The following is an 18668-nucleotide window of genomic DNA, read 5'->3' as shown; positions in this document are numbered from 1 at the left end:
GGCAGACGAATAGCACTTCAATCAGTGAAGTTTATCTTAATCCTGGATAGGGAATCGATTATCCACACAATATCTTGCACTTCAAAAAAGAATGAAAAGTTTTTTACCGAACCGCGATTAAGAATAAAGGTATCTATCTAGGTCCAAAGTTGGATATGCCGTAGTTGAGAAGAACCTGAAGAGAATGGAAAGGACAATGAAAAGAAAGATGCCAAATTGCCAAAAGTTGGGTGTGTTTGTGCCTCCCAAGATTTGATTATCTGCTTATAGGACCAAAGGAGGACCAGAAGCTGATTAGATACCAAATGTCCAAATTTGTCAGGAGAAACTTGGATTCCACTTTCCTTAAGCTGTGTCTCTCCCACATTATTTTGGTCCCCAGTCACCATCTCTGGTCAATTGTATATATGCCTTAGGAAGGTAAATAATGCAGATATTGTCTAGTGAGGTGAAAGTTGGTACTACTCTATTTTTTTTTGTCTGTTTCAAAAAGAATGATTTCTTTTTAAATTTCGTAATAATTTAGCTTAAACTTACAATTCTACCCTTAATAAAAAACTTTTATAATCACACAAATACTCTGGCCCCTTTTTGACTTATTTAGGATCACAAATTTTAAAAATCTTTATTTTTTATTAAATTTTGTGTCCAATCAAACAAGTTCAGATAAATTGAAATGGAGAGAGTAATACATTTGCCAAAACAAATCACCTCATTCACAAAGGAACAAATTTACGAGGGTAATCCAAATAAAAATACTGGTAAAGCTTTTTATGTCCCGTTTTATATGAAATTTTTCCTATTTGAATAGTCGAACATTTTTTTATTAAAGTACCTGCTACCACTCAACAAGGAATACTCTTGCCACCTGAAACCTACAGTTATACACTTTATACTCTTACGAAAGCGTTGGGTTTCGAACATTTAATCATAACTTGCGTGTATTCGTATCAAGTGATATAAAAAAAATCACATAATATAAAAATAAAATTTTAAAAAGGGTAAGTTCTTAAAAATAATGAATGTTAATCTCATTTCGTTAATTCATTGGAAAAAAGCTTGCTCCACAAAAGTCCTTTCACAAATAAATTATTTTAAAATTATTTTCTTTTACCTAATACTGACAACAAATAAATCACAAAAATACTTTTCAAATAAATTAAATTAAAAAGTTAAATATTTTGGTATTTTAGAGATTTGGAAATAAATAGATTGCCATGTAGCTCATAGAAAATATTTATTGGTAATGATGCAAAGTTTAAATTTGACTAATGTTGCTTTAATATTTTACCAAAATAATTTAATATATAAAAAATATAGGGAGCTACCATGCGTTGAAATGAATGTGAAAAGAAACAAAAAATTAATACCAATAATTCATTTTAGAATGCATTTTATGTACTACTGTGTTATTATTATTGATTTAAGTTTATATTTTTACCAATTTGACTTTTAGTACTATAGAATAACTATTTTGCTTTATTTTTTATATCGTTCATTACCAATGCTCTTTTTATAAAAACATATTTATGTAGCCTAAGAAATTTTTTCAACTTGAAAATAATTTTTACTTATATAATAATTTGGAAATAAATTGCATTGGATACATTTAATTGCTAATTAGTTAATTAATTTCGACATTAATTATTTATTTTCAACCTTAAAGGGAATAATTTTTTTGTTGATTCAAATTCATATTAGCTCATCTAAGCTTTAAATATTTAAATTTAACAATAATTTTGTCCAAGCATTTATAACTTGGAAAATCCCTTTTACCCTTTGAAGTTTTAATAATATTAGTTTATCTAAAGTTAAATTTAGTTAGATATTATTTATGTTATAATTTAAGTACCTAAATGTTTGAGTTTGTACATTATTCAAATAAGAAAAAATCTAAAAATTAAATTATTAAAATAATAATTTGTCTAATATAAATTTATCTCCAAAGGATTAAAATATTGATCATTTTTGCAAAGTCTTCATGTTTTTATAATTAGTAAGTAATAGATATTAGATGCTTGCAAAACAAAGACAATGAAAGAGGTAATTAACCTATCAATTTAGATTTCGAATAAGGATGGGATAATAAAAATTAACGCTTCAAATAGTTGACTTTTTAACTATTTATTTAAGGTAAAATTTAATTGATTTAAAGTCCTAATTTTTAAGTATATAATTCAAATTAGAAAAAATTAAATAACCAAATTTCAACGAATTTTCAAGCCCTAAATATTAATAAAATAATTAAATAACTATTTTGTCTAGTATCAAATATATTTTTAAAGGGAAAATCATAGAGGATCCCTTTAAAATATATTTTAACTTTAAAGGTGAAGAAAGAGAAAGAAAAAACAACAAAAGTGATTTAACTAAACGCTTAGATTAATTTGTTGATATAGCCACAGAGAGTTTTTGTGCTTCTGCTTTTTAGTTTTCGTTGACCTCTTTGCTTTTATATGAACCACTTAAAAATTATATTTTTGAGAATGTGTGAATATTATGAGAATCAAATTTTTTATTTATCTATAACGTAACGTGAAAGGAGCTTAAAAGTGAGATGTTATTACTTGACCTAATTTATAGAAAATTTCGAGGTAAAATCTTACTCAATCTCAAATTCCTAAATATTAGGAGTTTTACATAGATCAAATAAGAAAATATTATATAAGAAAAAAATTTATTTGATTTCAAAATCCTAAATTTTAGAAAAACAACTAATTACAACTTGTCCAACTCTATTTTTAAAAGGCAAAAAAAACGAACGACATTTCGCTAACGGCCTTCGTGCATCATAATATAAGGACAAAAAGAGTTTAGTCATAAAATTATTCGATGATTACGCTTAGCTATAATCAACGTTGAAAGCCACAAATATTAATAGATGGCAACCTTCAATTATTGCCCTTTAAGCATTGCGGCTAAACAAAACGAAAGATTTGCAGAATTAAAGGCAGAAATAGCATCTTCAAAGAAAAGCATGTTCTTAGATATGAATACATGGTTCAGTGCTGAGTGCTGACATACGTTCATGGGTTTGTAAATGTTTGTACAGTACATTACGAAATCCTTTCTTTGTGGCACCAAAAGGAAAACATATTCTCAAACCTAGGTAGGACCATAGTAATACTTATATAGTCCTCGACTCATCTGACTTTTTGGAGATACTATCCATCTGCTCAATATTTCTTAATGTTTCAAGAACACATATTACACTCTGAACGAATTCATATAGTTATACTTCAGAGGCACAAAAAATAAGAGAAAGGAAAATAAATTAAGAGGGAAAGTAAACCAGGAAAGGAGAAAACAAATTGAATTTTGCTCATTCTTCCAGGTCTCACACAGCTAAAAGAAATAATACAGTTAACAAAAAGCTGGTATACAGAGAACTACCTAGTATAACCAGCAACTCAACCAGAAGAAGCGTTCACAATAATTGGCTGTCACCAGAGAACTTGGTCCATTGGATGCTAGATCTTTTAGTGAGTGCGGGTTCTACTGCTTTCAGCATTTCGTACAGGATAAAAATATGGATGAGCCTGCAATGTCGATCACAGTTACAGTGGGCAACATTTCTAAGAATCTTGAACTGACCGCATATTTAATAATCAACAACATATTGCCCGGTAGAAATCAAAGATGATTAAGGAAAAAAATTGGGAATTTTAACCTTCATTTTAGGAAAAGAGAGAACTTTATTTATTTATTTATTTTAGGAAAACAGAGAACTTTCTTTATTTATTTAATAAGCTGGAAAATAACAAAAGGCAGGGAGGATTTTACCATTGCTTCTTTTGCAGTTGGTCTTTCCTGATGATCGTAGCGGAGCAGTTTGTCAACAAAATCAACCGCCTGAAAAATAAGCATTGCACATTTTTAGGTAAACAGAATTTCATCTCATTGTATTTATAAAATCTATCGAAACTAGCTTTCATACCTCAGGGACTGCGAGATGTTGGTTTTCAGCACTAATAAACTTCGACCATGGTTTCCTACTATGTCTGAACAATGAAAAAGTCTAATTATCTAGCAGAGAATGATCCATTTGGAAATATAGTTTTTGAGTTGACAATACTAACCGTCCAACAAGGGCTGCAAGATGAGGATCTAATTCCAATCTATACTTGTTTAGATAAGAATTTAATTCATCTGTCCCCAGAATCTGATGATCAAAACATAAAAAAGGAACTTTTAAGGGGTCTCTACATCAAAGTATTGTACTCTTTTCTAAATGCAAATATACAACACATGCATGTTTACCCTGGTAATCTTACAAAAATTCGGTCATATCATCTTCCAAAACAATTTAGAATTCTTTTAAGACCCCGTAAAGATGATGAATACTGAGTAAGGCAGGGCTGAACTGACAGTTGAGTTAAACTCCCATTTTGCTGGTAAATCATCCATCCTTACCATGGGGTTAGGTGAGCCAAGGGTGATTATAATTACTACAGTTGCAAGACCACAGTTCAACAAAAACAGAAGTGGGACTGCAATGATCATAGATCAGTCTAGCTCAAAAGAAATCATATGCATCATGAACCTACTCTCCATCTACTTAATTGTTTAGAGAGCAGACACGAGTCCTGCATTTCATAGCCACCAACCAACAAAATATTTCCATTTGCTTAGCCATAGCCAAGGTTATGTCTAGACTCATTTAATGGCATACATCTGATATGGGTATTTGTAACTATCCAATATTAGTACGTGCAGCCTTTTGCTAATTATGTAGAGCATTTTGAAGTATCTGCACAGAATACCTAGGTTGTAGGTTAGGAGGTAGTTGAGCATATTTCTAATTCGTACCAGTGCGGGGCTAGTCTGATAGGATTGTCTTAGACTGCTAGTGGCCAATGTTGTGTTCACACTACTCTTCCGTTTTCATAGTGCCGGGCCTTATTTACTGGTTATTGTTTTTGTTTTTCATCTATTTATTGGTTCCTATGATATTATTATTCCTATGATTTTTGTTGATGGTACTGATATATCGTCTCTTTTCGTCTAGGTCTATTGGAAATAGTCTCTCTAATCCCTCAGGATAGAGGTAAGGTCTGCGTACACACTACCTTCCTGAAACCCCACTTGTGGGATTTTACTAGGTCGTTGTTGTTGTTACTATTTGATGCTACTTTTTCTTTTTCGGCTTCTCCTTTTCCATTTTCGTCTTTCTTCTTCCCGTTTCTTTTTTTTTCATCTTTTCTTGAGTCGAGGGTCTATCGGACATAGCCTCTCTGCCTCGCCGGGTAGGGGTAAGGTCTGCATACACGCTACCTTCCCTAAACCCCACTTGTAGGATTATACTGGGTATGTTGTTGTAGTATAGGATGTAAGAATTTTCTAAATGATCAAGTCCCTGAAGAACTGCTCCAGATTACTCCCTTTCCCCTCGCCCAAAAAAACTAAAAGAGAATTCAAGAAACAAAGGAAAAGACATGAGACAGATATATAGTGTCCTCCTATGCACATAAGATTGCAACCCCTCAGCCTTCTGTCAAAAAAGTTCACGTTTGGGGAGAGGGAACAATAAGTGAAAAACTTCCATTTTTTCCGGTACAACTCAATATTCTCAAAAGCTTCTTGGGATTATTAAATGAAAGAAGAAAGAGTCTTAACAGCTATGGACCCTCATCGATGACTTTTTGGACAAGGAGGGTCTATAGCTGTTAAGACTCTTTCTTCTTTCATTTAATAATCCCAAGAAGCTTTTGAGAATATTGAGCTGTACCAGAAAAAATGGAAGTTTTTCACTTATTGTTCCCTCTCCCCAAACGTGAACTTTTTTGACATCATCGATGAAATCCACTTATTAGGGCAATGATAGGCAGATCATAATTTACTTAATATGGTGCATTTTCCCTAGTATTTAAATATATCAATGAGCACCATGCAAAAAGAAATGCAAGAACAGATGTAGGCTCTCATGGAGATTGTGGTTGGTGCCAAGGTGCCTGAGCATGGATGGAACATGAAATTCAGAAGGGACAGTTTTGACTGAGGTTGACAGAATCATATCAGTATCGAACGAGCTTAATAAGATCTCTATTAAAACAGAATCCTCAGATTCTTTAATCTGGACTCTGCAGAGAAATGGGACTACTCTGTTCACTCCTGCTATAGAAGTCTGGTATCCTTAAGATGTCCTTTTCCTTCTTGGCCCAGAATGTAATTTGGTTTGCTCCTCACGGAGTACCTTTTGAGCTGGATGTTAGTCCAAGATGGTAGATTGACAGACTCTAACTTGCAGAGGAGGGGCCTGCAAATTTGCAGTATATTTTGTGAAAGGGAGGTAAAGGGCAGCAGGCATCTGTCTCTTCACTGTCCACTTATGGAGCCTTGTTTTGAATATATTTTGTAATAAAACGGGTGATGAAATCAACCAAGAAACTTCTCAGTAGATGGACAGGAAACAGAGAGTACAACAAGAGGCGTTTTGAGGGAAAACTTCATCCACAGGCATGCTGAAGGTGTTAGATGTTTATGTAATAGCTCTCTGGTCTAATCAGTCGGATATACATGCAAAGGAGAAAAAAAAAGAGAAATGTCATCAATTAACAGAGGTAATGTATCTTATGGAACAATATTTTTGTACAGCCCAGCACTACTTTAGTGCTTGGCAATTTACAGTAATATAATACTTGCTACTAATTTCCAAAAAAAGAAAAGGCAGGGAGTTGATGATCTTAACAAGTGATAGAAAAAGTATCAGCCAGTAGGCTTGTGGGTGACTGGACAGTATGCAAAGGCCAATTATTATTAATGAAGCATGTTGTCTTGCGGGACGACCTATAGTGATGCATCGGTGAGGCTTGACAAATACGGGTGCATAGACAGACAACACCACCAATTGGTCATGATTTGCAAAGGACCGGGAGCGGTTTCTTTATTCACTGCTTGGTCTCATTTTTATGGTGGACCCTGTTTAACTTCATATGATGGGTTATGGATGGAGAGATCTGTGCTCATGATTAACTTCATACAGTTGGAACAAGTTTTATATGTAAACCATAATTTACTCAGAACAATCAGAGAATATCATTCTCACGCTTCTCAAAGCACCGCAAACATATATATACATATACACACACACACACAGATATATACACTTGCATGTGTGTGTATTATATATAGCCATTTACTCTATGTGGGGCATTATCATATGCACCATAAGTCCATAATCACAATAGTACAATTTCACATTGCCTGTGAAAACCGTCGATCTGGATGAATCAACACTATTAAGATTCTTTCAGACTTAGCTTCATGTGTGAGTTAGTTACCAATTTATCAAAGAAAGAAAAGGAAGATGTGACTTCATTCCCAAAGCATGCATGCCATATATTAAACATCAAAGGCTAAACGATAAACTTCAAAGTGGACATTCTGCATACCTTCGCAATCTTCACAAGTTGATCATGATTGTCATGCCCATAGAAGAAAGGCTCCTTCCGGAATATCTATACAGTACAATTCCTTAGAAGTAAGCATCAAAGTGAGAGGACACCTTAACAGACAAGTAAGTTCTGACTTTTGGACCTCAGTATCTGCCATTCATGCATGATTTACCAGACGAGAATCAGTCATGAATGGCATAATGTAAGTACCAAGTCAAGGACAGATAAAAAAAGGTAGAGAGCATAACGCATGCAAGATGAAGTCTCGAATGTGCATCTGTATGACACCAAAAGAGAGCCAAAAAAGGGTGCAAAAAGACTGTTGCTCACCATTCCTGCAAACATACAACCAAGACTCCACAAGTCCAACGAGTAGTCGTAGTCTTGCAAATCAACAAGTAGTTCAGGACCTTTGAAATATCTGAGACCATAATGAGAGGAGGTAAGTCCGTCAGAAGCTACAATGAGAAAGCAAAGCAGCCCTCCAAAAATATTGAGATTAGATACAGAATTAAAACTAGTGTTTGGTATTTGAGGGGAAAAGGGCAGAAAAAGCATATGTAACCCATATCAATAAAGTAACAAAATGTGCATGCAACAAACCAGAATCATTTTTCTCTATTATGGCAAAAGCAAGCAAAATCCTAGGAATTTATAATCACATAAATGAGGTGATAGTGATACTTAATTATAAAGCTTCATGTAAGTGCTATATCTTCATGGATGAGGGAATGCTCTTAACTATCACAAAAGTAGTATCCCATTGAACATGACTAATACATAGAGACAGACAAAATACTTCTGCTTTGATTCTTCTGAGCTCAAAAACCTCCCTTCCGTTGCTTACGCTACCAAACCCAATTCCTTACCCCAGCTGGGTTCCTGACCCTAACACTTGCAAGGAAATGCACTTCAAAATACATTTATTATCCTAACCTCTCTGTCTCTCGAATTGCATTCCCATCAAAATGAACTCTTAGTATTAGACTGCTAAACCAAGTATAAATCCAGTATATACGTTTTCGAGTCAAAATTTTGGCCAGCCTATGTAGGAACTGGAGGTACGATTTTCTAATATGCATTTTTTTCTTTGGGTAAGTAGGTTTCTAACTATGCATTCCCACCAAAAATTTATCCTCTTAGATTCAAGAGCACAATGCCACAATAAACACATGCATTGCCTCCTAGGAGTTCTAAGCATAATCTTTTTTCGTGTTATCATCCAAATAAAAAAATGGTAAAAGCTATAAAACAACGAAAACTATTTCTCAATTCCAAGCTAGTCAGGCGCAGCCATATGAATCCTCAATACAATGTCATTCCATTCAAACCGGTTTCATTTCAAAGCTCAATAATTTGGATTAAGATAAATTAGGTTCTTGCTTTATCCAACAAAAAAAGGTGTGTTCTCCAACACCAAAGGTTCTCTAAATTTCATTTGAAATACAAATTTGCAAACAGATCTAAGGCTCCGGGTAAACATTGGACCTAATATAAGCACATCAACACAACTAAGCGTTAATCCCAACTAGTTGGTATCGTCAATTGGGATTGTTTGCTTCCATTGTGCGCTATTCTACGTTAGGTGCACATGGATTCACAAAGAATGGTGTTCAATTGGTGATGCCAAAGGCACTGAAAAGCACTCCTGGGGTGCTGGTAAGAACAGAGGATGAGGACACACCGAAAAACTGTTCAAAACACAATATCCATTTATGCACACTTTGGAATGTATGCAAACATATATCAGGTGATTAGAAGGAATGTTTAACTTTGATGCAGTACACAATACGAAATGTAGATGTTAGCAAGTTTTGGTACTTGGTTGTAGGACGTCCAATGTAAATAATTTTGACACTTCGATGGAGTTCATAGACTCCTTACATAGCTAAAGGAGCTATAGTCCTCCTTTCTAGATCCATCGGGTGCTTTAATATGCAGAAACCTCTATTACTTAGCCCCAACAAAGAAATGCTAACGACTACAAGCAAATTGAGATTCCTGCCACCACTCAAATTAATAAGAATAAAGGAAACAAGAGAAATCCTTATTCAAATGTTAAATTGATATGATTTTAAATGTCAAAAGACAAATGATACAAATAGCAGTGGAAGATCGAACCTAGAAGCCACACGGACATTATATTCCTTTCCAGGATGATAAAATTCTGCAAGTCCCCAATCTATTAGCCGAAGTTTACGCTGCTCATGATCAATCATTACATTATGGGGCTTCACATCACGGTGCATAATACCTTGAGAATGGCAATAATCTAATGCCTGTAGAGGATACAGTAATACTTGAATTTTCTGGCACCTCAAGAAAATACCAATTGCAAGGCATAATATAGAAACATATGTAAAAAGAGTCGAGTTTGTAAAACAACAGCAGTACCACAAACAACTGTCATGATCCCGAACTAGAAATATTCATTTCGCTCCATTATAACTCATTTCATTCTTGTGCACAGTAATTTATCTTTATTGTACTCAAACAGAGAAATCTCATCAAATTATGAAGCAGAAATAATATGAACCTGAGATGATACAGTTACCTATCTTTAAACCCAAATCTCACCAGTCAGCCAGAAAATCAAAAGAGTGTGTCTTCTCGACTCATAATAGCAAACAAGGAGCTTTAGATCATACTCCAAGATACTTGTCTACTTTGACTTGCATAGAGATTGATAATACAAAATCCAGTTACACCTTTTTCTTGTTGATAAATCATATCTGGATACATTATTTTTCACTTTTTTGATGACGGAGGTGCCCGAGCCAGCTTGCGCACCCATATCTAGATACATTATTATATTGAATGGAGAAGATATATTTCGGATAATAGTTTCAAACATGAAGAAATGGAGAGTTCAGTTAAAGAGATTAGTTCAAATTGTCGGAGGATTAGTTTTTTCCTCCTAAGAAAAGAATCCAAGCTTTTGGATAGGGTAAAAATGGAAATAGATCAACCATTATGCACATAATCATTCTGTGAAATTTGTTCAAAAAGAGTAGTGAAATTTCTCGCTAGAAATAAGTTCATTATCTCAAAGCAATTTGCACATAATTATCTCCAGATGGTATCCGAATAAGAGATTCAAAGGGAGCATCTTGTATAGCAATAATATAATATTACTATAATCTATAGCAAGCTTCCGTAACCAGAGAAATATTGAAGATAAAACGAAGATCATATATTTGAGAGGCCTTAAAATCCATATCAACAGAGAACTTGCCTTTAACAACTCATAGATGTAATATCTAACGTCGAAGTCGGAAAGAGTAGGATACAGCACTTTAAAATCTGTGTTATTCACATATTCAAATATAAGGCTTGGGGTCTTCGATTGCTGATCTCTGACAATATCGAGTAACTTCACAATATTAGGTCCACCACAAAGATTCTGCAGTATCTTAATCTCACGTTTGATCTGCAGTTAATGTCAATAATATATAAGTACCTACACAAAATAAAGGTGCAAAGATATGTTGTAACAAATAAGAGAGCATGAGTCAGAGCTCCCACAAAAAGACAAATGCACAGATTACTTGCAGATAGATGATACTCCAGCACACAAGTAAGCAAGAGCTACTACAGTAAATTAACAAAACATAGGCAGTTACAGATATACGCAATTGAAAGAATTATTTGGCTAAACAATGAAAGATTAAGAAGTTAAAACCAGAAGATGTCTAATGAGCTTAAACAATATCAATAATATATTACGTAGCTCAGCAACACAGAATTACGCAATGACTAACCCTTTTAAGGACTTGAACATTCTAAGAATCTGATTCCATGGTGTAAGATGACAAATTTATATGATGTTGATACCTTGATGGTTTCCTCAACTCCTTATCTATAGCAGTAAGGTTTTGAGTCTTGCTTTTTTGTATTGCACATCTAATTGCACCTACGTGATGCCAATTTCTTTTAATAATACTCACCTTACCTTAATATTCTATTCTAGTCACCCCCGTTTCACCTTCTTTTCAGTTCCAATCTTAAATGGTAGACCGCATCTTTCAAAACTCAAGCAAGTTTTCCTTTCTCCATATATCAAGCCAATTCCAACTTCTTAAATGAGCCTATTCTTTTTCATTACTTATCGGGAAAATGAGCCTAGTCTAGTTCATACTCAAATAAAACACAAGCAAATGAAACAATATGTCATTCTCATTCCCCAAGCTGAAATAAAACTCGTCCAACAATAGATATTCTGACACCTCACAATGAAAAACTTTAAATTTCTGAAAAGCACCAATTTCAGCTTATAAAACTAGCACTGAATACGGATATTATATAAAGAAGGAAAGAAGGAAAAAGAGCAACCTTTTTCTTCTTGACAGGCTTAAGGATTTTGATGATGCATTTGTCATTATTAGTAGTGTGAATTCCCTCAAACACCTCGCTGTACTTTCCTCTCCCGACTTTCCTTACCACCTCGTAATCATCCTGCTCTCTATACAACCAAATCAGCAAATAAAAAGTTAACTTCGTTCAAACAACCTTAATTAATAGCTATAAACAAAGTAAATCAAGCGATAAATGAACAAATTACCCCCATTGAACAGTAAGGGATTCATAATCCCAATACTCTTTGGGTCGGATCACATTGATGTCCGTATAAACCCGGGCCTTGGACGGCGCACCGGGACGCCGAATAGATTTCCCTATTTTCTGCGCCAGGGTTTCGGATAAAGTTGCCGACGGTCGGTGAAGATAAGGAGATGACGGTGACGGTGACGGCGGCGGCGGAGGTAACGAAGAAGGTGATTTGTGTTTGTGTCGGGTGAGAGAGAGGGACGGAGTTTTCGAGGAAAACAGACGGAGGAGAGAGGGGAAGAGAGAAGAGGTGGCCGGAAAAGGAGAGAGGAGGCGATGGTTGTGGTGGTGGTGGAATGAAACAATGAAGTGAAATGGCCGTACGGCCATCAAACGAGGGAAGGGAAGGTTATATATTTGGGTAATGGATTACGCACACAATGCTTGAAATGGAACCCTCCTTTCTTTTCCTCATCTTTTCTTTTTTCCCCTTTGACTTTGCATCTCTCATGCGTTTGCCTAAACCTACTTAATAGAATCAAACGACGTCGTACGTCTGTATTTTCTGAATTTCTTCTTCTTCTTTTTCTAAGTCTCGAAGGAATTAAGGAAAATGACCTCTTACGCCAACTAAGATCTTTTTTATTTTATTTATAGATCTAGTGTGTTGTTTTATTGATCTCATGTAAAAATAGTTACTATATAACTAAACTAATATTTGTAACAAACTATAAAATCAAATTTCCCGAGGACTTCCCTCTTCTAAAAGATGAAGGAACATAAATAATTTGTTTATTAAACATATAACTAATTTTTATTAACATATTTATCAAAAGCACATCATTTGTTAGCAAAAGAAGCGCCATAGGTGCATGGATACTTTACATATAAATCACTAATATTTTATATTTGAATTGATGTTTTAGAAGATAAATTATCAAGCAATGGCGTGTTCGTTATCAAAGTATATTTTTCTTTTTGCTATTTAAATATTGCTTATAAAGAGGTACCAATGCTCTATTCTATCCCAAGGATAAAAGACAACCGCAACGGCAACTTTAATTTACCTATGCTTTTCTTATTTGGCAAGGGCCAACAAACCATAGATGCTGTTATTATTAAAACTGAGAGGAAAACATAAAGTCGTGGAATAGAGATTAGAGAATACAACAAGGCTCTTTTAAAAGTGTCCGCCATATTTGTTCTTCTTGTATATATTGTTTATCAGGGTGACTTTGCACTTTGTAAAGCTAATAACCTGAGACGTAAGTTGCTCAATCATGGGGCAATTCCAATGGCCACCAATAGGGCAAAGAATATCACAAGAATAAAAGATATAATATTTGTAGTTTTAAAATGAACTAGCCAATTCATAAGTCATAAACATGGACGTTGCGGAGGTACTCACAATACTGAAAAACGATATATAATATTATATATACTAATATTGTCTCCCGTTTAGCACGACTTATGTGACAATTACTGATTACTTAATTTAACTAAGTACCTACACCACACCTGCCGCACGCAGTTGCATCTGTCACACTTATTAAAATTACTTTTTATAGATCTATATTAAATCTTGAATATCTTTAGTGAAATTTCTGCTTTCGCCGAGTAAATTTCATGGGTCGTCATTCAACTTTGTGTTCATTACTCAAAAGTCATTTTTCTTTTTTTTGTTACGTAAAAATTATTCAACTTTGTATTCATTACCCAAAAGTCATTTTTCTTTCTTTCGTTACACAATAATTACTTTACTTTGCTCTAGTTATCACAAAAGTCACCTTGACCAGATTTTATAATACTTTTACTTAAAAAGTCTATTATGTCCTTGACATTATAAATCACTCATTTATGTAATACCTTTTGTATTATATACTATATAATATATTTTTACCTAGGTATTTTACTTATAGTTAAAATAACTTTAAATTATTTTATTTATTATTTTTTATAATATATCCATATATTTAATTTTTTTCATGGCACTCAATTCGTCTAATCATATTCAAACATGAACATATTTTAAATATAAAAATGATTAAAATATTTATTTTTTAATATTTATTTAAAATAATAAAAATAAATTTGTTTAACAAATGATAGTTTTTTTATAGTCAATAAAATTTTTAAAAGAAGTTTAAAAGATATTTGTGTTTAATATTAAGTTTTTTAAAGCTTTATCTGTTAATATTATTTATTAGAAAGTATTAATTTGATGTGTTATTTTGTTAAATGTGAGTATTTTATTTATTAAATTAATGGGTACGGCTTGGCTGATAAATCAATGAGCTTTGATTTTTTAATTTTCATTAAATATATTTTATTAAGCATGATTAAGAACGTGTACTAGAGATTTGTTCACGGTAATGTTACTGATAAATTTAATAATGCTACTTATATATCTTGAAAATTAATATTAAAAAAAATTAAATGTACGAATATATTATAAAAATAATAAATAAAATAATATTAAGCTATTTTAATTATGGGTAAAAGTATATTATATAGCATATAATATAGAAGATATTACATAAATGAGAAGATTTATAATGTCAAGGACATAATAGATTTTTCATGTGAAAGGTTCGTAAAATATGGTCAAAGTGATTATTATGATAATTAGAGCATAGTAAAATAATTTTTATGTAACAAAAGAAAGAAAAGTTACTTTTGAGTGATAAACACAAAGTTGAATGAATTTTACATAATAAAAGAAAAAAAATAATTTTTGATTAATGAACACAAAGTTGAATGACCACCCATAAAATTTATTCGTCTTCGCCAGTGTATGTCACGTTAAATTAAATAGGAGTTCATCATTATCCGGAACCGTAACAAAGTAACTTCTCATGAATATTTTGCATGCAGCCGCCCAAGCACTATAAATTACATGGATGTATAAGACTTTTCTGGAGTATCTGCAAGTTAACTTCTTTACCAACACACTACAACAGTATACATATACAACTACAACATGTTAGTTATAGATTTAAAAATCGTGGCTAGTATCTAATAATAGTCACAAAAATTTGAATTTCATGGCTATTTAAAAATTTATAAAATTTCTTAGCCACAAAAATTAAATTGGCAAAGCTAATTCTTCATTTTTGCTATAATTGCTAACAATCGTGGCAATAATTACCTAAATAGCTACAAATTATTGCTACAATAAAATTTTGTAGCTAAACATAATTTTTTGCCACATGATAAAAGTTACTATAGCAATAGTAATCTTTTAGCTACAATAGATTATTTGAAGCAAAATATTGTAGCTAAATAAATATTTTTGCTTCAAATTATTAAAAAATCATGGCAATAGTTAAATGATATAACCACGAAATTATTGCTACAATAAAATTTCGTAGCTAATATTAGTTTTTGCTATGAGTTGAAACCTTAGCCACAACAAGATATTTAAAACAAATATGGTAGCTAAATAAATATTTTTTGCCTCAACTACTAAAATAACATGCAACAATTAGTTTAATAGCTACAGTCATTTGTCATGACAACATGATATAGCCATAAATTTATTTTTGAGATAAAATTTTGCAGGTAATCATTGTTTTTTTGCCACAAGTTAAAACTTGTTATACCAATGGTAATCTTTTAGCCACATAAAATTATTTAAAATAAAATCGTGTAGCTAAATGAAATATTTTTGCTTTAAATTATTTAAAAAATAGTTAACTTAACAATTACATAGATAGAACAAAATATTTAATTATTTATCACTAACATTATTATTCATATTAATTTGTATATAATTTTCATATATCTAGATACACTGAGAATATCAAATTTAATATGGTTAGCATCTACGTTCATTGAAAACTAATTATATTATATTTCTTATTAAATAAGTGTTAGTTATAAGTTCCTGCTATGGTTGCTTCCTTTTCGTTGCTTCTTGAGTCGAGAGTCTACCATAAACAGACTTTTACGACCCAATTTCTCCTATAGACGGTGATGACGCCCAACGTCACCGTTAGGCAAGCCAACAGTGAACTAACTCTATAATCCTTTCTTTTAAAGATTTGAAATAGTTGATTTTTAGTTTGTGCATAAATAAGAAGTAAGAATTTAATAAAAATGAGAGATCAATATTTTGAAAGCAAGTGAGATAACCCAAAACCATCAAGTGTCTACTAGCATAAATCTCCAAGACCTTGTGTCACAAGTGTATGAGCTACTAGTAGAATATACAAAAGAATACTGCATTATTGTCTGAAATAAAATAGACAGAAAATAAAGCAAAAGAAAAACTTTAGCTGCTGCAGAATGGGCTCGGAAGGCAGCTCACCGCAAAGTCTTGTAATAGTTAAGGATGCGTGCCGGACTGATATCCAGATGCACCTGCCTCAGATCCTGCATATTTAGTGCAGAAGTGTAGCGTGAGTACATAAACAACATGTACCCAGTAAGTATCTAGTCTAACCTCGAAGAAGTAGTGACGACGGGTCAACTTCGATACTTACTATGGGCCAACAATAAAATATAGTATAAAATTCTAATTAAATATGAGATATATAAATGACAATAGAACTCGGAAGCAAGAAGTAAATAAACGATCCTTTCACCGATAATAAGTACCAAATCAATTTCCCTCATTTAACCATTTAACCTCTCAGGACAATGAAACAATATCAAATATAATTGGGCTTCCAGTATTATTACTCACGAATTATGCCGAGGACGCACGACCCGATCCAAAATACATGTACATATACAGTGTGCACTGTCGTGGGTCGAACGGCACGAACCATAAATGCATCTATTAACTTGCCAAGGCGAACGACCCGCTTCCATGAGAGTAGTAAAAATTTATACCGCTCGCGGAATATACTTGCGACGTGGTTGAACATAGATTTCTCAAGTTATCATAATATCCCTCAATTCTTTCCAAAACGAGAAATTCAACTATAAACTTTTAAAATCTTGAAATCCTCAATCTCAGCTCTATTCAAGGCAATTAGTAAGCATAATCAAATAACGGTGTCAACAAAATATGGTGTGAACCTAAAACTACTCGGACATCAGCATAATTAGTAGCTACGTATGGACTCTCGTCACCTCGTGCGTATGCATCCCCCACAAATAGAAGCACATATTAATTAAATTCACCTATGGGGTTAATTCCCTCTTACAAGGTTAGAAAAGAGACATACCTCGTCTCAAAACTTACTTCCGATCCATAAATGTGCTTTAAACCCTCAAATCGGTGTCAACCAACTCGAAACTAGTCAAATATTATATAAAATAATCAATACATGTTCAAAAGTTCATATCCTAACTATTAACGTGATTACCCAACCCCAATTGAAGAATTTCTAAAATTTACCCCCGGGCCCACGTATCCGGATTCCAAAAATTTTAGAAGAAAGTTGTCACCCATAACCTCATGAACTCAAATATATAATTTTCCCAAAATTCCATAACCATTTTCATGGTTAAATTATATTTTTATCAAAACCTAGGATTTTTATCTAAACCCATAATTTTCTAAATTTTACATGTTAAATCTACCCATAATCTAGTTATTAAACTCACATTATATAGGGATTACTTACCTCAAAGTGTTAGGTGAAAACCCCCTTCTAAGAGCTCCAAAAATCGCCCAAGGAATGAAATAAATGAGCTCAAAATGCCTAAGTCCCGAATTAAATGAGGTTCTGCCTCCAGCAATTTTCGCACCTACGGTGTCGCTACCGCATTTGCGGTACCACACCTGCGGTGCTGGGCCCACTTCTGCGGAGTTCCTCAAGCCCATCGAGGGCCTCTTTCGCGGACGGGATTTTCGCTTCTGCGGCGAGTGGACCGCTCTTGCGGCATGAGCCGCTTCTGGGTCCTCCCCAACCACACCTGCGCGTTCACAGGTGCGCACAAGAACCCGCATTTGCGGTCCAAGGCCAATGCTCCCAAAGCCTCTTCTGCGACCCAATCCACACACCTGTGACCCAACCCACGCACCTGCGGCCCAAAGCTCGCATGTCCAGGCACACCAGAACTGGTGCACGAGCAGCCCTCTTAAGTTTTTAACTCAATTCACGCATCGTCCAGATGGCTTCCGGGACCCCCGAGGCCCCGTACGACCGTGCCAACAAGTTTGAAATCATGAAACAGACTCGCTCTCACCCTCGGAATGCATAAAACAACAACAAAACTAAGATTCGTATCCCAAACCAAATTGAATCATCTTATGAACTTTAAGTTCTTCCAACTTGCTTCGAACGCTTCGAAACATACTTAGACTACTCAGAATGACTCTAAAATTTGTGGACAAGTCTTAAATCACCATACAGAACCGTTCCCAGTCCCATAATCCCAATTGGATCTCGATAACACCAAAACCTATTCCAAACCAAATTTAAAGAACTTTAAAACCTTCAAAGAGCTAACTTTCACTATTATGCCCTGAAACGCTCCCGTGTTATCCAAAACCCAATCCGAACATACGCCCAAGTGCGAAATCATCACACGAACCTATTGGAATAGTCAAATTCCGATTCCGAGGTAATTTATTCAAAATGTTGACCGAAGTCAAACTTAGCCTTTTAAAGCCAAACCTTGGAACCAAGTGTTCCGATTTCAACCCGAACTCTTCCAAATCTCGAACTAACCATCCCCACAAGTCATAAAATAGTAAAAGCACATATGGGGAGTCTTATTTAGGGGAACAAGGTTCTAAAAAGTAAAACGACCGGTCGGATCGTTACATTCTCC

General features: G+C 33.8%; 1 protein-coding gene across 3 annotated transcripts; it reads right to left on the bottom strand.

Moving 5' to 3' along the window:
- Window positions 1-3152: 3152 nt before the first annotated feature.
- Window positions 3153-12445, bottom strand: LOC104110293 (casein kinase II subunit alpha-like). Of its 3 annotated transcripts, XM_009619757.4 has the most exons (10): window positions 11956-12442; window positions 11727-11856; window positions 10630-10824; window positions 9516-9673; window positions 7725-7815; window positions 7392-7457; window positions 4080-4162; window positions 3938-4001; window positions 3784-3852; window positions 3153-3539 (listed from the first exon to the last, which is right to left on the bottom strand). In XM_009619757.4, exons 1-10 carry the CDS (start codon window positions 12327-12329, stop codon window positions 3480-3482), a joined length of 1290 nt encoding a protein of 429 aa, XP_009618052.1. In that variant the 5' UTR covers window positions 12330-12442; the 3' UTR covers window positions 3153-3479. The 3 variants fall into 3 exon arrangements, with proteins under 3 accessions (XP_009618052.1, XP_009618053.1, XP_018631167.1); XM_009619758.4 differs by lacking the exon at window positions 10630-10824 and having other exon boundaries at window positions 11956-12445; XM_018775651.3 differs by lacking the exons at window positions 3153-3539; window positions 3784-3852; window positions 3938-4001; window positions 4080-4162 and adding an exon at window positions 4998-6256 and having other exon boundaries at window positions 11956-12443.
- Between the last annotated feature and the right edge of the window lie 6223 nt (window positions 12446-18668).

This window comes from Nicotiana tomentosiformis, chromosome 2 (assembly GCF_000390325.3).
Source record: "Nicotiana tomentosiformis chromosome 2, ASM39032v3, whole genome shotgun sequence".
Taxonomy (NCBI): Eukaryota; Viridiplantae; Streptophyta; class Magnoliopsida; order Solanales; family Solanaceae; genus Nicotiana; species Nicotiana tomentosiformis.
Note: the sequence above shows the minus strand (reverse complement) of the source record. Positions and strands in the feature narration are given on the sequence as shown.

Excerpts from the sequence above, each read along its gene's own strand:
- LOC104110293 (XM_009619757.4), bottom strand. The coding sequence starts at position 12,329 with ATGGCCGTACGGCCATTTCACTTCATTGTTTCATTCCACCACCACCAC. Across the intron at positions 9,674-10,629 it reads ACATCTATGAGTTGTTAAAG|GCATTAGATTATTGCCATTC; the intron begins GCAAGTTCTCTG and ends TATCCTCTACAG. Across the intron at positions 7,816-9,515 it reads AATGTCCGTGTGGCTTCTAG|ATATTTCAAAGGTCCTGAAC; the intron begins GTTCGATCTTCC and ends TTATGGTCTCAG.